This window comes from Babylonia areolata, chromosome 16, assembly GCF_041734735.1.
Source record: "Babylonia areolata isolate BAREFJ2019XMU chromosome 16, ASM4173473v1, whole genome shotgun sequence".
Classification (NCBI taxonomy): Eukaryota; Metazoa; Mollusca; class Gastropoda; order Neogastropoda; family Buccinidae; genus Babylonia; species Babylonia areolata.
This window is the reverse complement of record NC_134891.1, coordinates 11,867,094-11,887,173: the sequence shown is the minus strand read 5'-3', so window position 1 is coordinate 11,887,173 and position 20,080 is coordinate 11,867,094. Positions and strand designations below refer to the sequence as shown.

Genomic DNA, 20,080 nt, shown 5'->3' with positions numbered 1-20,080 from the left:
CACTATTCACGCACAAGCCAGAGCAGACGACGTTTCTTGTCCTAACCCTTGCACAGAATATGTGACGTCACTCTGCTTACATCATTTTGTCCTCGCCAGACACCTGCTCACAGCTCGACCAATGTCGCGTCGCGATACGTCATTGGCTGAGAGCAAACTTGTGTTTCTGTTCCACAGTATTTAATTAATAGCTCTTTTGTCAGATCAGTAAACTACTAGTATTATATACTGGCAGAATCGTCTTAATTCCATCTTTAAATCTATTCCATTTATGTTTACCTACGTGAAACTGATTTAACGCAGTTTGTAATTTTCAGCAACGAGCTCGTTAAAACTGACCCTGTTCAGGTGACTTAAATTAAGATTATAAATTCATCTTAAATAATCAACACTTCATTTTACACTCATTATAAAGTAGGCGTTGAGCTCTTTCTTTTGCAACTTATCCGATGCAAATCGGTTCAGGAATCATTCAGAAATCTGTTACTGAACACCTTGTAACAAGCACAGTTCTCATCAGATTTCTTCAGATTAGTGACGATCTGGTTTGCAGCCCACGTGATTGTCTTTGTAGTTCGCCTAATTTGTATAAATTGGCCGAGCGGGTGATGAGTGGTCACTTCCACACCCGAGCCAGCCGTGGCCAGCACCTGCTCTCTTTGTCTCTTGCTGTGTCGTGGGCAGTGTGTCGGGTGTGTTCTCACAACAGTGACACTTCGCTACGTATCGCTGCACTGTCTTCTTCTTCTTAGTTCTTCTCTTTTTGTCTTCTTCTTTTAGTTGTCTTCTCCTAGCTGTCTTCTTCTTAGTTCTCCTAGATATCTTCTTCTCTTAGTTTTTCTCCTTGTAACTATTGTAAATAAAACAATAGAAAAACCCATTTGTGACTGGCCTCTATATGTCCCTGGCCTGTGCGTGGGATCTTGTCTATCCTTTCATTAAATCAATCAATTTTAGTTAAGTCTTTTGTGCCGTACCCCTATTATAACCAGTCGGTACACGGCTACATATATATATATATATTTAGAGAGAGAGAGAGATGTGTGTGTGTGTGTGTGCGTGTGTGTGCAGGAAAGTTTGCTGCACAACAATCATGTGCTATTCTAGCGTCCTAAATTATTGTCATTTACGGCATCATATGTTAATAGCTTGTAGGACCAAAAGGGACTGAAAAAGCAAAATGGTGGCACCTTAGCAATAGTGACTGATTCCGCATCAAAATTGAGCCGGGAAAATAACACACAAAATAAGTCAAAATCCACTAAAAAAAAATGGGTTACAACATCAACTAATGATAATATCGTTTTATACACCCCCAAAATTGCCGGTAAAATAGATTCCTGAATTCGGGAATGCATCTCTTACAAAGACCACATAACCAATGAGGAAGTCAAAAACAGAATAAGGCAAGCCATTGGTCCCTATGAAGATCTTCTCACCACCATCAAGAGGCGCAAATTAAAATGGTTCGGCCACGTTACAAGAGGAGAGGGGCTTGCCAAGACAGTGCTCCAGGGAACAGTCAGAGGAGGAAGGAAGAGAGGAAGACAGAAGAAGAGATGGGAAGACAACATCACAGAATGGACAGGATTGAAGCTGAGCGAGGCGGTCAAATGTGCGAAAGACAGGGATGGATGGAGAGGACTGGTTGACATGTCATCTGTAGCGCCCCAACGGCAACCGCCATGGGGCAGCATAAAAAAAAAAAGCATAAAAGTAGTAGTAGTAGTAGCAGCAGGGACTGACATTTTTTGCCCTTACGCCTCGCGGCCTATAAACGTCCCTTCTTTATGTTATCTTTTTTGGTCTGCATTGCATGCCTCATGTAAGAAATATCGAAGCAATCGTTCATCAAATTCATAAAACATGTTGCCAAACTTTGGATCGCAGTACAGAAAAGTTCTTAAAAGTGTTAGTATCTTTTGCAAATTTAACTGAAGGTGGTAGTGAGTTCCAACATGTTAACAATTCGTATAGAAAAGTTATAGTTTCTTTTGCTGGTCAGTGCAAAACGATTGAACAAATATTTTCCCTTCAGAATTTCTTGTTATGCTTGATTGACGAAGAGTAAAAAAAATGGTTAGAATCATTGTCCTCAATGTTGTTATCAAATCTCCCCTAATCCTTCGTCACTTCAGAGAGTGCAAATCTAAATACTTTAATCTTTCTCCATATTTCATATTCTGGTATTCCTTCTGATATATTTTAGTAGCTCGACTGATCCGAGTCCTTTAAACATTTTCAATAGCTATCGATTGATATTTCCATGTCAGTAAGATGCCACACAACATTCCTATAATATTCCAAATAAGGTCTAACAAAAGCCTTATATAATTTCAAAAGGGTAACCTTATCTTTAAAAGTAAAAACTCTCTTTAAGATTCCAATCATTTAATTGGTTAGCATTAATTTATAACTCTCTGAATGTGAGGCCCGAATGAAAGTTTGTATCAAACGTCACTCCTAGATATTTTCTTCTTTACACGCATTCGTTGTTTGAACATGATTACCAGTATAGTGTAGTCATAACCTGGATTTTGTTTGCCAGTGTGCATAACCTTACATTTTGATTCGTTAAAACAGAGGTTCCATCAATGTATGTGGCCGTTTTTGAATCTTTTTGAATGACATTATTATCAGCTGCTTTATTTTTGATTTTTGTCATCAGCAAATACTTTACATATGCTTTGAATATTATCTGGCAGATCATTGATAAATATTGTAAACAAGATGGGACCCAGAATACTGCCATTTAAAAAAAAAATTTTTGTGGGATGCCAATGAGAACATCAACTTTATTTAATGAACATTTACCCACACGTACCCTTTGTGAACAACACTGTAAAAAGTTGCTTATCCACTGAAATACACCATTCCGGATACCATAAGATTGGAGTTTTATCAATAGTCGTTTATGTGGGACATAATCGAATGCCTAGCTTCTTGAAATCAATTAAGATAAACACTACAACAAATGGTTGATTATCATCCATTAACTGAAGCTGGTAAGGTCTTCCATAATTTCAAGAACTGTAGCTGAGTTATACATGAACGTTTTTCTTCTGAAACCATGCTGACATTCTGCATATGAATTATTATCAGTAAAATGTTCTGCTCAGATATATGGCATCTCTCATAACAGACTCCAGCACCAAACATACAATACAGGTTAAGCTAACTGGCCTATAATTACTAGCATCTGATATGTATCCTTTCTGAAAATCGTTGCTAGCTGTTACTTCAGCGCTTTTCCAATCTTTTGGAAGTATACCAGTTTCTAGTGATTTATCAAAAAGCTGACATACTGGGTCGTATTGTAAGTGCATGATGTGAGTGCAGAGGCACATTCCAGAAGCGAGTGGACCACTTTTCCAAATAGTCTTTTCTCCACACACTTGTTAAATAGTCCAGCTGGTTCGCTGTTATAGTTGTTAGTTTTTCATTACAAATATGTTATATTGTTATGCTTTAAAAACAAACAAACAAACAAACAAAAAACCAACTTAAATCAATCATTTTATATATGTAACACACACACACACACACACACACACACACACACACGCACGCACGCACACACACACACACTTTCATTTACTCGCATGCGTACATAGTAATTTCTCTCCCCCCCCCCCCCCCCCCCCCCACGCCCCCCCCCCCCCCCCCTCCCCCTATTTTTTTCCTGCCCTCGTCTAATTTCACTTGCAGTGAAAAGACGTTAAACTAAAGAACGAACACACACACAACACACGGAGAATTAGGGGAAGTAACTCTATTAATATTGTGACAAGATGGCTGCACGCCGGGTAAGTCACCGGATTGTCCTCTAAGAATAACATTAATCAGACAAAATTTCTTGTATACGTAGTGTACTCTTAAGTTGTTGTTACTAATTAGCGGTAAGCTGTTAGCGTCAAACAGACTTCAGATTTCTCGTAAAAAAAAGATAAGATCAGTGAAGTCCACCAGTGTGCTTTGATAAGTGTCGTGTACAACAACTTGAACTGAGCTAACTGAGACTTCGGTGATAGGCTTTGGGTGCGACAATAAGGAACTGATTTGAAACATTGTTGCATACAATCGTGTGTTAGGAGACTGTGCGTCTGTTAATATTTACAAGTGTGCAGACTCTGAAAATGTGTTAATTCAATGCGTGTGTTACTCTGTGTGCAGTGTGTATACATGTATCTTTGTATCATGTGTGTGTGTGTGTGTGTGTGTGTCACTGTGTGTGTGTGTGTGTGTGTGTGTGTGTGAAATAGGAATTTGAAAAAAAACCCATTCTCTCTCCCTCACTCTCACAGTCTCAGTCAGTCAGTGTCTTGGTTCGCTGCTTTTCCACAAGTTCCATCCAAAAGTGAACTTCCATTGATACGAAGCACAGTGCTTAGCGGAGGTCCCGACGAAAATGCCATTGAATGACATCCATTACATATGATAATTTTGGTGGGAGTTTGTTGGTAAATAAAGAAAAGAAATAGTGGGAGTTCGTTGGCTATTTTTTGTGAGAGATTTAGCGAATATTGAGTCAGGAGGAGGTGTTGAGGGTCACATGACCAATCCGTGGATCAAGAGTTTGATTCCAGGTTGGACCTTTCTGTATGCGTTGAGGGTCACATGACCAATCCGTGGATCAAGAGTTTGATTCCAGGTTGGACTTTTATGTATGCATTGAGGGTCATATGACCAATCTGTGGATCAAGAGTTTGATTCCAGGTTGGACCTTTCTGTATGCGTTGAGGGTCATATGACCAATCTGTGGATCAAGAGTTTGATTCCAGGTTGGACTTTTATGTATGCGGTTCTATCAGCCATTATAGTGAAAAGTTCATGTATGACAGCAACGAAAGCAAACTCGAGAATCAAGAAAGGTCAGCATAGACTTTCATTGACCGAGAAATTGCACATTACATCCGCTAATTATCCGGAACCGATGTCGAGCTGTTTGCTGCTCATCGATCAAAGATCGATGCCCAGCACTGGCCAAAATTGATCATAGCAAACCAGAGACCCAAACTAAAGTGAGCCAGCAAACCAGACAATGTTGATAAAGTCTATGTCCTGTAGTGTGCATAACATTTCTGTGCAGGTCATTCTTTGCCGCATGTCCAAATCTTTTCCTTCTCATTCTCTACCTCTCTTGCTTGCACACTTTGTCAGTGTGACTGTCTCTGTCTTCTCTCTGACTGAGTCAGAGTTTCTCTCTGTTGTCTAGTGACGGTTTTCCTCTTCCCTTTTTTTTTTTTTTTTTTTTTCACAGACATCAACCCTCAGTGTCAGCCTGTTGTGTCATTATACTGGCATTACTAACATAAAAACACACACAAAAACCTGGATCTGTATCATTTTAAAATGAGCAGATATGCTCTGATAAGTAGGATACAGACATTATCAAAAAAAAAAAAAGTCTGCTTTCAAATGGACTGCAGATAATGACAGATGCAGGCACATGTATACAAACTTGGGCAAGAACAGATTTGCCAGAGCAACACCATCTCTTACACATGTACCAGTATCTGTGTGTGTGTGTGTGTGTGTGTGTGTGTGTATATATATATATATATAATGCATGTGCCCGCATGCGCACACACAGACACACATACACACTTGATAACTGGGTGTACCTGACCTTCTTGCTTAGGATACCTGTGCTGGTCTGCAGTATTAAATCTTTACTGGACCATGATCTTTGCCATTTGACCGCTCCCTTTTACTAATTTAGAAGTTTGCTGAAGCCTGTGAAGGTCTGCATGTATACTGTAAAATGAATAGTATAATACTTTGTAAAGGCCCAGTATCTGTTAATCACCCACCCCCCCATTTTGGATTAAAAACTGTACATAGGGTAAAATACCTAGAAAATGCCTTTCCCGCAACCCCCATATTTTTTTTTTTTTCGTTGTTGTTGTAAGAATGAAATTATTATGAAGTGATGATAATTCAGTTTCCTATTATGATCATATTTCTGTACAAAGCAGTGCAGAGATCCAGAGATTAAAAAAAGATATATATTATGTCTGCTTGAGATGCTGATGTGTCACTGGAAAACCAAGTGAGAGGATGATATTACTCCATGATGCAGTGTCTTGTTTCATAAAACGTTTTGTTTTCACTCCCAGCCCATCCAGTGCTGTGGGGTAAAACTAAGTAAATCATAAATGAATGAGCTCCCGCAAAGGGTATTTCGCTCACCCCCAAATTTAGGGTGAAATTTGTGAAAAGTTGTATTCTCTAAACTTGGCACTTTGATCTGATATTCTGACACAACAACAAGAGCAGTCATTATTATCATTTTTTGTTCAAACAGGAACTTCTTTTGCTAAGCATGGAAGTTTTATTTATTTCGCAAACGTTTTGGTGCAAATAGTAAAAATGGGAAATTACTCTGTAATTAATGCTAGGGGACTTAATTTGCTTTAAACTTATCTTTCTCATCTTAAACATTAGATTTTGAAATTATACTCAATACATAAAAAGCTTGGATTTTTTAAAAAAGTGTATCACTAGTGAGTCTTGAAGGCCTTGCCTCTCTTGTTTTGTATATGCCTGTTCTAGCAGGATATGCACTTCTTCTTGATCCATAACAAATGTTTTGTGTTGTCGGAGCTTTCTCTTGAAACAATCCTAGATGAGATAAGATAAAAAGTTTTATTATATACTGGGTAGAATTTGATTATAGTTACTGAACTGGGTTTTATTTTCCAGAGCTAAAAACACCGAGAGCAAACAATTAGAAGACCAACATTGTTCGAAAGATGGAGATGATATACTTTTTATAAACTAAACTCATGATAATGGTAAATATGTTTGGCCGTGTAGGCTCACCAACTAACAGTCATATATTAATATATGTACAGATGTATCATAATAATACGCTTGTATGTATAATGTGTAAATAGAGGAATTACTATTAATTTCAAGGAATTATTATTAATAGAAAGGTGAAAGCACTGCACTTGGACAAAAATAATAAATCATGATACATTTTTTTTTTCAGCAGCGATTAATGCTAATGCTATAGTTAAGCATGATTAGTATTAGCATAATCTAAACTAAAGCTATGCAGTTGGGAAAAATTATCAGTCTAGCTAAATACTTTCAGCAGTGATAAATGTTAATATTATATTTGAACATTATTAGTAGTATCTATCATTCTCTTGTATTGTATTCTATCATTTTATTTTATTTCATTTATATATGATGACGCTTGTTTTTAAGAGTCAGACCAGTGTCAGCTTAATTGATACTGTTAATAAGTGTTATGTACATTACTACATATCTGAATTAAAACATGTACTAATACTGTAATAGTAAGAAGAAACCACATGAAACAATTCACAAGGAACAAATGATATTGTACATTATCAATGATACAAACCGATTCAGTGATTCTGCCCAAAACTAATCATTTGTTTTACAGTTTGTCATGGTAGTTTCCCATGTCAGTGGAGTCCAGCCTTGCATGTTGGTAAAGCTGGTTATTTCACCTAGTGTTAGTATTAGTTACGTTGAACTGTTTCAGGCAACCCATCTGCTTCGTTTGGGGGTGGGATCAGCTGCACTGGCATCAATCCCAGCCATGACCTACACAGTGTATGCTGCAGGAGATCAGCCCCCCGAGGAAAGGAGGGTCAAAGTCACAGAGGTTATACTTCTTTTCTCTCTTTTAGTTATTCATTATGATGATGATGATGATTTTGGTATTTATAAATTTGCTTTTCTGGTTTGGTTGTTATTGTAGCTGTTGGTTTTTTAAAGTGTGGTTTGGTATGATATTAATTGTTGTGTCATGTGTGTGCGTTCTCGGTTAGTTTGACATGGGAAAGAGGGTCCAAAGTGCAGGTTCTTAAAAAGAAAAAGTTGTTTCTTTTATTTATATTTTTATTATTCTTTGTCTGTCTGTTATTTTTGTGTCTGTGTGGGTGGGGTGGGTGCATGCATGTGTACATCATGTATCTGTTGAATATTTCTTGGGTTTTGTTTCATTGTGTGTGTTTGTGTTTGTATGCATGTTTTCTGTGTGTGCATGTAGATGTATGTGTATGTTTATCCCTCCTAGTCCTAGGCAAGGGTGTTCTACAATATACAGTAGACCAAAGTAAATTCATGGTGATCTTTCTCCTATTATTTTATTTTATTTTTTATTCATACTCTTCTTTCGTAAATCTTTTTATTATTCATCCTGGCACCCACATTGTTCTCCATTCTCTTCTCTGCCTTGCTGATTGACGACTTCCAAGACTGTGACCGGGGCATATACATTCAGTTTCACACAGATGGCAAACTTTTCAACTTGTGGTGACTCCATGCCAGGTCCAGGGTGTTTGAGGCACTGTTGAGAGAGTTCCTCTTTGCTGATGACTGCGCGCTTGCTGCACACACTCATGAGGACATACAGTTCATTATGGACAGGTTCTCAACCTCCTGCAGGCGCTTTGGACTCACCATCAGCCTCAGCAAGACAGAGTCCATGTACCAACCAGCTAGCTCACAGAACACTAGTGCCTCCCCCCCACCTGCAATCAAGATCGATGACACAGAGATCAAGTCAGTCGACAAGTTTTGCTACCTGGGCAGCACCCTATGCAGCAACAGAGCCCTTGATGCAGAAGTGACACTGCGCATTGCCAAGACCAGCTCTGCCTTTGGCAGACTCAACAGCAGGCTGTGGAACAACAAAGGCATCAGGCTCAGCACCAAAATCAAAACCCACAGAGCTGTTGTGCTGACCACCTTGTTGTACTGCTGTGAAACATGGATGATGTATTGCCGTCACATTCAACAACTTGAGCAGTTTCACCAGAGATGCCTACGAAAGATCCTCGGCATAAAGTGGCAAGACAGGATCTCCAACCTCCAGGTCCTAGCTACGCTGGACAGGACACGTCCGCATGACAGACAGCAGGATCCCAAAGATGCTTTTGTATGGCCAGCTTAAGGAAGGCCACCATAAACTTGGAAGACCCTGCAGGTGCTTCAAGGGCACCTTGAAGACAAACCTCAAAGCCTGTGACATAGACATCGCTTCTTGGGAAACTGATGCCCTTGACTGCTCTCGCTGGAGGATGCTGTGCTTTAGTGGCATAAAGACGTTTGAAAACAAGAGAACGCTGGCCATTGATGAGAAGCGTGAGCGAAGGAAGCAGGGCTCAACTTCTGGAGACGTTTTCCCTTGCAACACCTGTGGGAAGTGCTGCGCATCCAGAATTGGCCTCTTCTCCCATATGAGGACACACACCGACAGATAAGCCTGCCTGCCTGCTCATCCGTCGGACCGATGGGAGACTCCATCATTAGAGAGAGAGAGAGAGAGATATAAAAAAAAAACCAAAAAAACAACAGCACTGTCCGACTACAAATATTTCAGTGTTTGCCTTCCTCAGTGCTTATATCAGTACACATTGATTTAAATTTCTGTAAATTCTGAAGAGCTGTGATGTGATTTGCTGTTTTCAGCTTTCACTTTACGAGAATCCAGAAGATAGGATTGAATACCGCATACTTCCAGAGGATATCTCTCCTCTACGACAAGGCATTTCGGAGGTCCGGCAAGCTATTTGGAATTATCTTGAAGCAGTTCAGGTAAGATTTGTAAAATAATGATGTAAAGTTAGTTATTGTGCAATAGTAATAACCAGTGCTGGTTGTTACTAATTTGAAATAAATGTGGAGTTTTAGAGAGAGAAAGAATTCTCCAGATAATCCAACCATAGCCACTGACGGATCATTTTGTATGTGTGTGTGCATTCTGATGAAATTCACCTGAGCGTTTTGCTTTTTGACTGGATTGTGAACTTCTGAAGTAATGCATCTGGAGGTCTGCAGACTGAATCTGATCTTCCTTTGTTTTCTCTGGACATGCTTTGATAAGATGGCCATGTGTGTTGCACTGCCAACATGGGGTTTTAGGGTTCACTTTGTTGGGTTTGGATGGAGTTCTGTGTCATGTGTGGAACCTGAATATTACTGTTAGTTGAACTCAAAGCAGAGCACTGTGTAGATTGATCAGCAAAATGATTTCTGTTTGGCTGAAATATATTGAAAGGTCTTCTGTAGATTAGAAACCACCCTGCTGACTGAGGTTACACGGGACTGACTATGAAGTGCCAAGATTTGCATCCACACACTCAGTTACACTTGCATTTGCACCTTCACGGGATGCTGGAGGATCTTTCAGTATAAATAGCATCCCACCTTCCAGGATAGACAGAGCCAGGTAGAAGGGTAATTGTCCACCTTCCAGGATAGACAGAGCCAGGTGGAACTAGAAGGGTGATGGTGCACCTTCCAGGATAGACAGAGCCAGGTAGAACTAGAAGGGTGATGGTGCACCTTCCAGGATAGACAGAGCCAGGCAGAACTAGAAGGGTGATGGTGCACCTTCCAGGATAGACCGAGCCAGGCAGAACTAGAAGGGTGATGGTGCACCTTCCAGGATAGACAGAGCCAGGTAGAACTAGAAGGGTGATGGTGCACCTTCCAGGATAGACAGAGCCAGGTAGAACTAGAAGGGTGATGGTGCACCTTCCAGGATAGACAGAGCCAGGTAGAACTAGAAGGGTGATGGTGCACCTTCCAGGATAGACAGAGCCAGGTAGAAGGGTGATGGTGCACCTTCCAGGATAGACAGAGCCAGGTAGAAGGGTGATGGTGCACCTTCCAGGATAGACAGAGCCAGGTAGAACTAGAAGGGTGATGGTGCACCTTCCACTAGTTCCAGGATAGACAGAGCCAGGTAGATGGGTGATTGTCCACCTTCCAGGATAGACAGAGCCAGGTAGATGGGTGATGGTGCACCTTCCAGGATAGACAGAGCCAGGTAGATGGGTGATGGTGCACCTTCCAGGATAGACAGAGCCAGGTAGAAGGGTAGTTGTCCACCTTCCAGGATAGACAGAGCCAGGTGGAAGGGTGATGGTGCACCTTCCAGGACATAGCAGGCTTCCTCAAGGAAGAGACCAACAAGAAGCCAGCTCATCACTGTTCAGTCTTTGGAACAGAGGGGAAGGGTGTGTGATTTGGGTGACTTTGTGTCTGTTTCAAACAGATTAAGAGCTAGTATAAAAGTTTAAAAAAGTTCTTTTAATGTTGATTTTCGTTCATGGTACCCTTGCTTTATTTTACTATTATTTTTATGTTTTTGTTTTGTTTGTTTATTTATATAAAGGAGACCACAGACATGGTGAAGGAGAAGTTTGACATTGGGAAAGCTCATACGGAAGGTGGGTTTTGCTCCTTCTACTCCTCTTTCCCTTGTTTTATGATTCATACACTCCTTGAAACTTTTTGAGCTCTGAGCACCATTCTCAACCCCTATGAAATAATACATTTGTAAATATCAAGTTCAACATCTCCTTAAAATCTTATCTATCAGGGCATGAGCAAATGCAGTGGTCTCTAAAAACAAAAACAGTCGTTCAGTTGCTTATGTAACTTATGATTGAAGGACTTAGAAAGAATTGGGCCCTCAGCATTCATTATTCAATGAAGACAGCTCAGCAAAACCACATCACTGACTTCAATTTTGTGTGTGTGTGTGTGTGTGTGAAAAGAGTTGTCATAGGGAGTAGTGGACAAGAGTGCTTGTTACAATGTTAGTCAAACAAAAAGTAAGAAAAAGTGCAGCTGTTAGCAGCCAGCACATTGGCAGTCACAGTGCCAATAAGAAATGTTGCCAGCAGAACAATCAGGTGTTTTGCCACCTGTAAATACTAGTTACTTTATGAAGTGCCAGTACTTTGTTATTGTCGGTTAGCATGTGTTCTCTGTGCACAAAGATTGGCATATCAAACCCATTTGAAGGAGGACAGTTTGTGGAGTGCTGCACAGGGTGGGTTCACATTACAGCCTCAGACTGTGTCAAAAAAATGCACTTTTTCAAATTGAGTCAGCTTATGTTATCCAGGTGTATGATAGCATACATGTTATTTTGGCTCAGTTTTTTTGCGCATACATCCCCCTAGAATTTGTGAAACATTTTTTTTGATTGCTCCTTGAATTTTTTTTCCTGAGTAACTCTATTTGAATCCTGTTCATACTGTTACAGATGTTATCTATTTTTCTGTACACATACACACACACACACACGCACACACACAGACACACACACACACACACACACACACACACACACACATGTATATGTTTATGTATGTATGCATGTGTGTGTGTGCACGCGTGCATGCATGCATGTGTGTGTGTGTGTTTTGTCATAGAATATATCACTATATGCCATATTTTCTCATACACCTGTTTTATATATCAGATATGTATCATATTTTACAGACATCAGTTTATCATTATGTGGATCTACTAATTTATTGCCAAAAGAAAAGCAGATTTGTTTGTAATTGGTGGAAGTGTCCTTTCAGATTTTTTTTTTTTTTTTAGCAAGCCAGATAATCATAGTGAAATGCATACTTTTCAACTCAAGGTAATCTTTGTTCAACTTAATATCAGGAAATACCTTTAACAGTATTAACTGAAAAACAAACAAAAACCACATTAAATACATTATAAAGATTATTAATTAATTGCATAAAGAATGAGCACAAGTTAAAATCCAAGACATAGGATAGTGGGTGGCGTGAGCATAAATTCACATACTGCATACATATACATATATATCCACCGCCTTTTGACAGTGTGTTGATCTTCTGAAATACATTCTGTCACTTTTTCTTGCACCTGAAAATCCAAAATAATTGTTTTGCAGTGGAGGATGAAACAGGTAGTGAGTAGATGAAATATTTATTAGAACTGATTTGATTTACGTGCATGAATTAAAAACAATTTTGTTGTTGTTTTGATTTGATTACCAAATGTGTTGTTAGCCCTTTTTCTTCTTTTTCTTTTTTTTACTAGTTGATTGTTATTGCTCAAACATTGTTCAGAACAGATTGTTTTTGAAAGTATGCAATGTTTCGCTCATCTCTGCACATTGTATTAATTAATAAAGATGAAGTATTTTCCTTGTTGTTCTTGGTGAATCTTGGAATTTCCCGTACGTTTTGTGTAATTCATTACCATATTGATCTATATTCTGAGTTACAGTGAACAGCCTGTTTTCAGCAGTGCCTCTGGAAACAAACTCTACAATATCATCCCTGAACTGTCAGTCATCAAATCTCCAAAAGAAAAGAGATGTGTGTCATTACTTGAGAAAAAAGTCACATAATATCAGCTGTTTACAAAGACACCCATTTTACTGCTTAAGTTGAAAGAAACATAGCATTAGGGTAAGCCTGTAAATTTATCTCTTTTTTCTCATCCTTTTTTTTTTTAATTTTTTTTTTTTAGCTTTGTTTCAGTCAAGTAGTAGAGCAGAGGAAATGTTTTTTCAATGGTAACTTTGAATTATGAATTATGAAAATAGAGCTCTATTAATGGTATGATGTCTCTGAAAAGTACATTGAATGGGAAAATGCATTTGATTTGTAAATATTTATGGTCCAAATACAGATGGCCAAAGTTTCATTGAAAACTAATAGTAACTGAAAAACAACAAAATACCATCATCAGGTTCTCATATTAGTGGGTGATTGGAACTTGGTTTGTGACTGTTGTGCACAGTGAGTGAGTGACAACTAAGACTGTAAACAGCCAAAGAGCAAAAGAAGCAGCAGAAAACATGCTGTTGGATTTAAGCTTGACAGCTGTGTGGAAAGAAAATAATCCTCACGTCAAGCATTTTTCCTGGAGATGAATCACGCATTTAAAACAAAGACCACTAGACTTTTTATTATTATTTTTCCAATCCTAATGTGGAATTCTGAAGACAGACAATGAGAGATCATCTGTGGATATCAATTTGCTCACTAAGTTATCATATTAAGACAAAACTTGTCAGGTCACAAAGTTATCAAAACAAATTTGGCAAACTACAAAACATACTAATGATGGAAATTTATTTGCACTGATTGTGCAGGTTTGATTGACTACATTCAAAATGATCCTGGCATGCTACCCCGTGCTGCTGTCATCACTGTGGCTGGTCTAGGGGGCATCATCGCAGGCTACCGTGGTGAGTAGAACGAGACCCAGCTGTGAGGATTGGCTGGTCGGTTGGCGCCGATCCTGCAGTGGTGGTGGTGGTGGTGGAGAGAACTGGACTGAAGAAAGGGGTAGAGCTTTTCAGAGAATTCAAGAGATGTCCATTGTTTAGGCAGAGCGCCTGTGTTGTCCGAGGCAGGGGGCTTGGTATTCATAGTCTGAGATGACTGATTTGGACTCCACAGCATGACAGCACAGTTACACACACACACACACACACACACACACACACACACACACACACATTTAGTTGGACAGTTGATAGTCTGGCATACAAGCTACATTTCCTGCCCAACGAAGCCTCAACTGGATCAGGATGGTGTGGATGCTGGGCATGATCTGTTTGAGCAAGCACCTCGATTTATGGTGACTTGTACTGCCAGCTAATGTTGAGATGTTTTCTGAGATATTTGGAAGTGGTTCAGCTTCCTGGCATGGTGCCGATAAACTGTCCAGGCGTACAGGAGTGTGGAAAGAACGACAGCTGTGTGCACCTTCAGCTTCCATCGTTTGTGGACCAATTCCTCTTCTGTTACAGGCCCTGATGTAGTCTGCCAAAGGTTACACATGCTGTCATAGTTTGACGTTTTGGGATGGCATGCTGCCAAGAGTCTCTGTTATTGCTGTGATGTTGGGCTCAGCATCTCCCTGCAGCTGATGCAGTACATCAGTCTGTTTTGTGCTTATGGTGGAGGCTGAAGTTTGTGCAGTGCCAAGCAGTAGAAAACTTGTCAGCACTGCAATGCATGTCAGCTTCTGTGTTGGCGTTAAGAGTGCGGTCATCAGCGATGAGAAAGTCTCTGTCTGTGCCGAGATCTGTCTCACCTGAAGCCCCCTGACTCTGATCAGCTTTTTCTGTCACCAGTGTTCTGGACTCGAGTCATGAAACTACCTCACAATGGAAATGAACTTCATGGGCATCCATACTTGGCCATGATCTTCAGCAGTGGCAGGCAAACATTATATATTTGGATCATCAGCATTTTGGATTGGACTCAGTGGACTTGCAAACAGTGCATGTTAGCAATGAATTTTTTCGATGAAAATTTTTACATTGTTTCATTTGTTAATCAGCAGTTCCAGATTTGTGCCCCTCTCTGTTTTTCTGTGTCTGAGTATTTGTGCGTGTAGCATGTGAATGAATGTCACAGCATTTGTTTGCATCAATGTGTGTGTGTGTGTGTGTGTGTGTGTGATGTGAGATTATTAATATTTGTAGGAATGCATTGTAAATATATCACGTTTTTGTTGCAGTTGTTGTTTTTGTTGTTTTTTGTTTGTTTGTTGTTGTTTGTTTGTGTGTGTGTGTGTGTGTGTGTGTGTGTGTGTGTGTGTGTGTTTAAACTTTAGTTTTACATCTTTCTACACCAAGTGATATTAGATGGGGTGGGGGAAAGTGGAGGAGGGAGTGGAGGGGGACAAGGAAAACCGGAGAGAGAGGATGGGGAAGGTGTGACTGTGTGCATGTCTGTGTGTGTGTGTCCATGCTTGTGTGTTTGTGCATGCATGTTTATATGCCTTTGTGTGTGTGTGTGTGTGTGTGTGTGTAGGTGCTTGTATTGTGTGTGTATTTGGAAATATGTCATACGTTTGTGAATTGGTGTGTGAGTGTGTTCATCATATTGTGTGCTGTTCTGTACGTGGTCGGAAGAGGGTCTGAGTATTAGTATGGAACTATTTTACCTTGAACACGTCTCTCACGTCTTCAGTTGTGAGTTGTGGTCTGATTTCTTGTGGGTTTTTTTGTTTGTTTTTGCAGGTGGAGTCATGCGGAAATTGTTTTTCAGTACAACAGCGGTTGTTGCTGCAACATCTCTGTGTTATCCCAATGAGGCTGTGGCCTTGACCACTGGAGCCTACAACTCTACCGTGGGGTCCATCAGTTCACTGTGGTCCAGTGAAGGTAGTCATCCGTCCTGTCTCTCCACTGTGTGTCTGGAAGGATACATTTGTTAGGGTGGTGCGCAAAGCGTTAACATGTGCATGCAGGCTCGTTTGCTGTGCTGTTGCAGCTTGAGAATACCTGATGATAAACTTACACAGAAAAATTTAAAAATGAAAGGAAAAGGAAAGAAAACTAACAGATAGAGAGTCATCAATTTTTTGATGTGTTTAAATTCCTCTCCATAATTTGTTCCCCCCAGGTTTTTTTTTTGTTTGGTTTTTTTGTTTTTTTACTTACAGCTTAGTTTTAGGCATGTGAAAAGATTGACTGATTGATTGATATGGGTACTTATATAGCGCCTATCCTTGGTCGGAGACCAAGCTCTAAGCGCTTTACAAACACAGGGTCATTTGCGCAAGAGGCTGCCTTCCTGGGTAGAGCTGACTGACAGCTGCCACTGGGCCTTATCATTTTTCCTGTGTCATTCAATAAGATTTCAGGCACGCACACATTCACATTCAGACAGACATGTAATATATTATGTGTATGACCGTTTTGTTTATTTTCCCCACCATGTAGGCAGCCATACTCCATTTGCGGGGGTGTGCATGCTGGGTATGTTCTTGTTTCCATAACCCACCGAACGCTGATATGGATTACAAGATCTTTAACGTGGGTATTTGATATTCTGTGTGTGTATACACACTAAGGGGGTTCAGGCACTAGCAGGTCTGCACACATGTTGACCAGGGAGATCAGAAAAATCTCCACCCTTAACCCAGCAGGCGCCGTCACCTAGATTCGAACCTGGGACCCTCAGATTGAAAGTCCAACGCTTTAACCACTCGGCTATTGGGCCCGTCTGCAGACTGTCACTGTGTAGAGCAGAGAGAAGGAAGGATACAAAACAAAGGACTATTGAGTATGTGCAGGTGTGATTGAATGCCATCGTCAATGATACTGGAAACCAGTGGTCAGCACTTAAAGGCAGCTGTCAGATGGCTTTACGAGGTTGTGCGAATGGACTCCATGTTTGTGAAGCGTCTAAGAGTTTGGTTTCTGATGGAAGATAGGCGCTATAGAAAGAATCCCAAATAAATAACTTCTTGAACTCCTGTCCACATTCTCAGACATATGGGGCACAGTGGTGTAATGCTAAGATTTGTGTATGTATGTATACAGGAGTTGAATTTTGCTGTTGGTGTTGACTTAGTGTTACATTCCACATGAAGGGGAGGTGACCACCATCACCAGCTGTGTACAAGACCTGTTGTTGTTGGTGGTGTTGACTTAGTGTTACATTCCACATGAAGGGGAGGTGACAACTATCACCAGCTGTGTACAAGACCTGTTGTTGTTGGTGGTGTTGACTTAGTGTTACATTCCACATGAAGGGGAGGTGACCACCATCACCAGCTGTGTACAAGACCTGTTGTTGTTGGTGGTGTTGACTTAGTGTTACATTCCACATGAAGGGGAGGTGACCACCATCACCAGCTGTGTACAAGACCTGTTGTTGTTGGTGGTGTTGACTTAGTGTTACATTCCACATGAAGGGGAGGTGACAACTATCACCAGCTGTGTACAAGACCTGTTGTTGGTGGTGGTGTTGACTTAGTGTTACATTCCACATGAAGGGGAGGTGACAACTATCACCAGCTGTGTACAAGACCTGTTGTTGTTGTTGTTTTTACAGTTATCTCCTTTCCACTTCCTTCCAGCTGTTTTCACAAATCACACTTCTTGCTGTCTATATTGGGTTTTATCTCCAGATTGTTAGTAGGTGTAAGTCTTTTTATTTTATTTTTCATTTACTGAAGATGAATATTTGAGTGTCTCCTTATTATTTTTTTAACTGTCTTACCATGTATTGGTAATGAACAAAATTATTCCACCTTTTCCAGTGTTGTTGTTACAACTTGAATTACAAATTAGAGCAAAGTATTTTGCAGCATTTTTGTTGTTGATTTGGTTGATCAGTGTTAATCAGCCTTGGTAAAGTAAAGGTGTGTGTGTATGTTGTGTGTGTGTGTGTGTGTGACTGAGTGCACATTTGTATACATGCATATGAGTGTGTGCACATTTGTGTGTTGTGAGAGAGAGGGAGACACACAGAGAGAGACCTAGCTCTTTGAAATATTTGATCAGAAATTATGATTGGTTTACTGACATTCAATTTATTTCACTTTGTTTTTACAGATTCAGATGCTGAGGTATGTTTTTTTTTTCTCTCTTTTATGAACTGTTTGTTTAAAATGAATGTTATTTGATCAGTTATTTTGATCATTTGTGAAACTATTCTTGTGTGTGTGTGTGTGTGTGTACATGTGTGTATGTATGTGTGTGTGTGTGTATGTGTGTGTGTGTGTTCATCTGACATTTTCATGTGTTTCTATTCAGCTGTTGATGACAGTTGCTCAGTTTAATATGATAATTTACAACAAACACATACATTACACACACACGAACACATGCGTGTGCGCACGCGCGTGTGCGCACACACACACACACACACACACACACACACATATGCGCGCATACACATGCACACACATGCATACATATGCACACGCACACAAATGGAAGAAAACTGTGCAGTACAGGGCATAACGCAAAGTTGACTTAACTCATTTAAACAAATCGTATTAAGAGCACATAACAAACTAATGTCTGTCACTGTTATCCCCCTTTAATCCTGCACAGAGAGAGGGGGGGGAAAAAAAGTAGCAAAAACAAAAGTTTTCTTTTAAAGATAACATGTGTTGCACTGTGTCTTAGTGTCAGTGTTCAGAGGCAGTTGAGGTGTCGACCCCCACCACAACAGGCAGCAAAATGACGAGTGAGACGGGTGGTTTGACCATCGAAGGGGACCTTGGCCAGTCGCGGGAGGAGGATGAAGATATGTACACCAACAGGAGCAGAACTTAACCCACCAGCAAAGTGCTAAAGGATCTGTCCCCTCCACCACTCCTCCCCCACCCACTCCTCCTCCTCTTCCTTCTCCACAGTGTTGGCATCATGTGACCTTGGACCACCAGAATCATTGGGGTTCATGAGTGACCCAGCCTGTGAGAGGAAGGGTCTCTGTCTGTCTTGTAGATGTAGCAGCATTTTTTTGTTGCAAAATGGAAATCAAAGAACAATACAGTTTACTGTTCAGAAGTTACTCACAACCACTGGTAGTTTAATTATTTGTAAAACAGTGAGAAGCTTGAGTCACACTGTCTCTAAAAACGCATATGGTTTGGGGCAAGGGAAAAGAACAGAGGCTGCTAAGCACAGTGGTCTTATCTATTTAGTATTATGAAAATCTGGAGACTTTTTCAAGAGGTTTTTGTGAGGTTTTTGTGCTTTTTTTTTTTTTTTTTTTTTTAATATTTCTTTTTCTTTTTGGAAATAATCTGGATAAAGTTTACATGAGATAAATTAACATGATCACGCAGTCTTTGTACTGCCAGTGTCTGTTTAGTGGCAGCTGAACCTTCTGCTGTTAACAGTTATTGCTGTTTGGAAAACTGGTAAAAATCCTGATGTATGTGAGATGAAATCAATGTCTGAGAGAGTGGGGAAGAGTGACAATGACAGTTACATCCTGTATGGTTTTTTTCCTGTTGGCTAACAGCTTGGGCACATCCTGAACAGTTCTCTAAAAGCCAGTAAAGGTATGATACCTGTGTATTTGTATCATTAGTTTTAAATCAAACAGTTTCCATATGAAGTAATAAACAGTAAATTTTCATACAGATCCATACGCCTGGGGCTTCAGATTGAATCTTTCAATGACTGTAAAAATTAATGTTGACCTACGTTACTGAAAATAAAATTTTTAAAAAATGAAAAAAAATGATGTTCATGTAAGTTGAATAAATCATATATTGTGGTGACTTGGGCTTTATTCCTGTCTATGTCTCTTTGTATGCCTAGAGCTCTGTTTTTGTGTGTTTGTGTAAATTTACATGTACAAGCCTCTTTGTTGTATAATCCATGAGTTCCAAATTTAAAAAAAGAAAAAGAAAAAAAGAATCAATATTCAAATCGGCAACAAATGAAAACCACACAAAAGATTATGATTAAGTATGATTATGACAATAATAAAGAGTCATTCTTCTTGAACACAATTTCAGTTACTGAAGCAGGCATCAA

At 39.9% G+C, this 20,080-nt stretch overlaps 1 protein-coding gene across 1 annotated transcript; it reads left to right on the top strand.

Moving 5' to 3' along the window:
- The first annotated feature begins 3,751 nt into the window (after positions 1 to 3,751).
- On the top strand, positions 3,752 to 19,821 carry LOC143291154 (MICOS complex subunit MIC26-like). The gene is made up of 8 exons (XM_076600836.1): positions 3,752 to 3,806; positions 7,523 to 7,645; positions 9,457 to 9,582; positions 11,168 to 11,222; positions 13,928 to 14,023; positions 15,812 to 15,955; positions 18,137 to 18,150; positions 18,716 to 19,821. The coding sequence occupies exons 1-8, from the start codon at positions 3,792 to 3,794 to the stop codon at positions 18,863 to 18,865; spliced, it is 723 nt and encodes a 240-aa protein (XP_076456951.1). The 5' UTR covers positions 3,752 to 3,791; the 3' UTR covers positions 18,866 to 19,821.
- Positions 19,822 to 20,080: the final 259 nt, after the last annotated feature.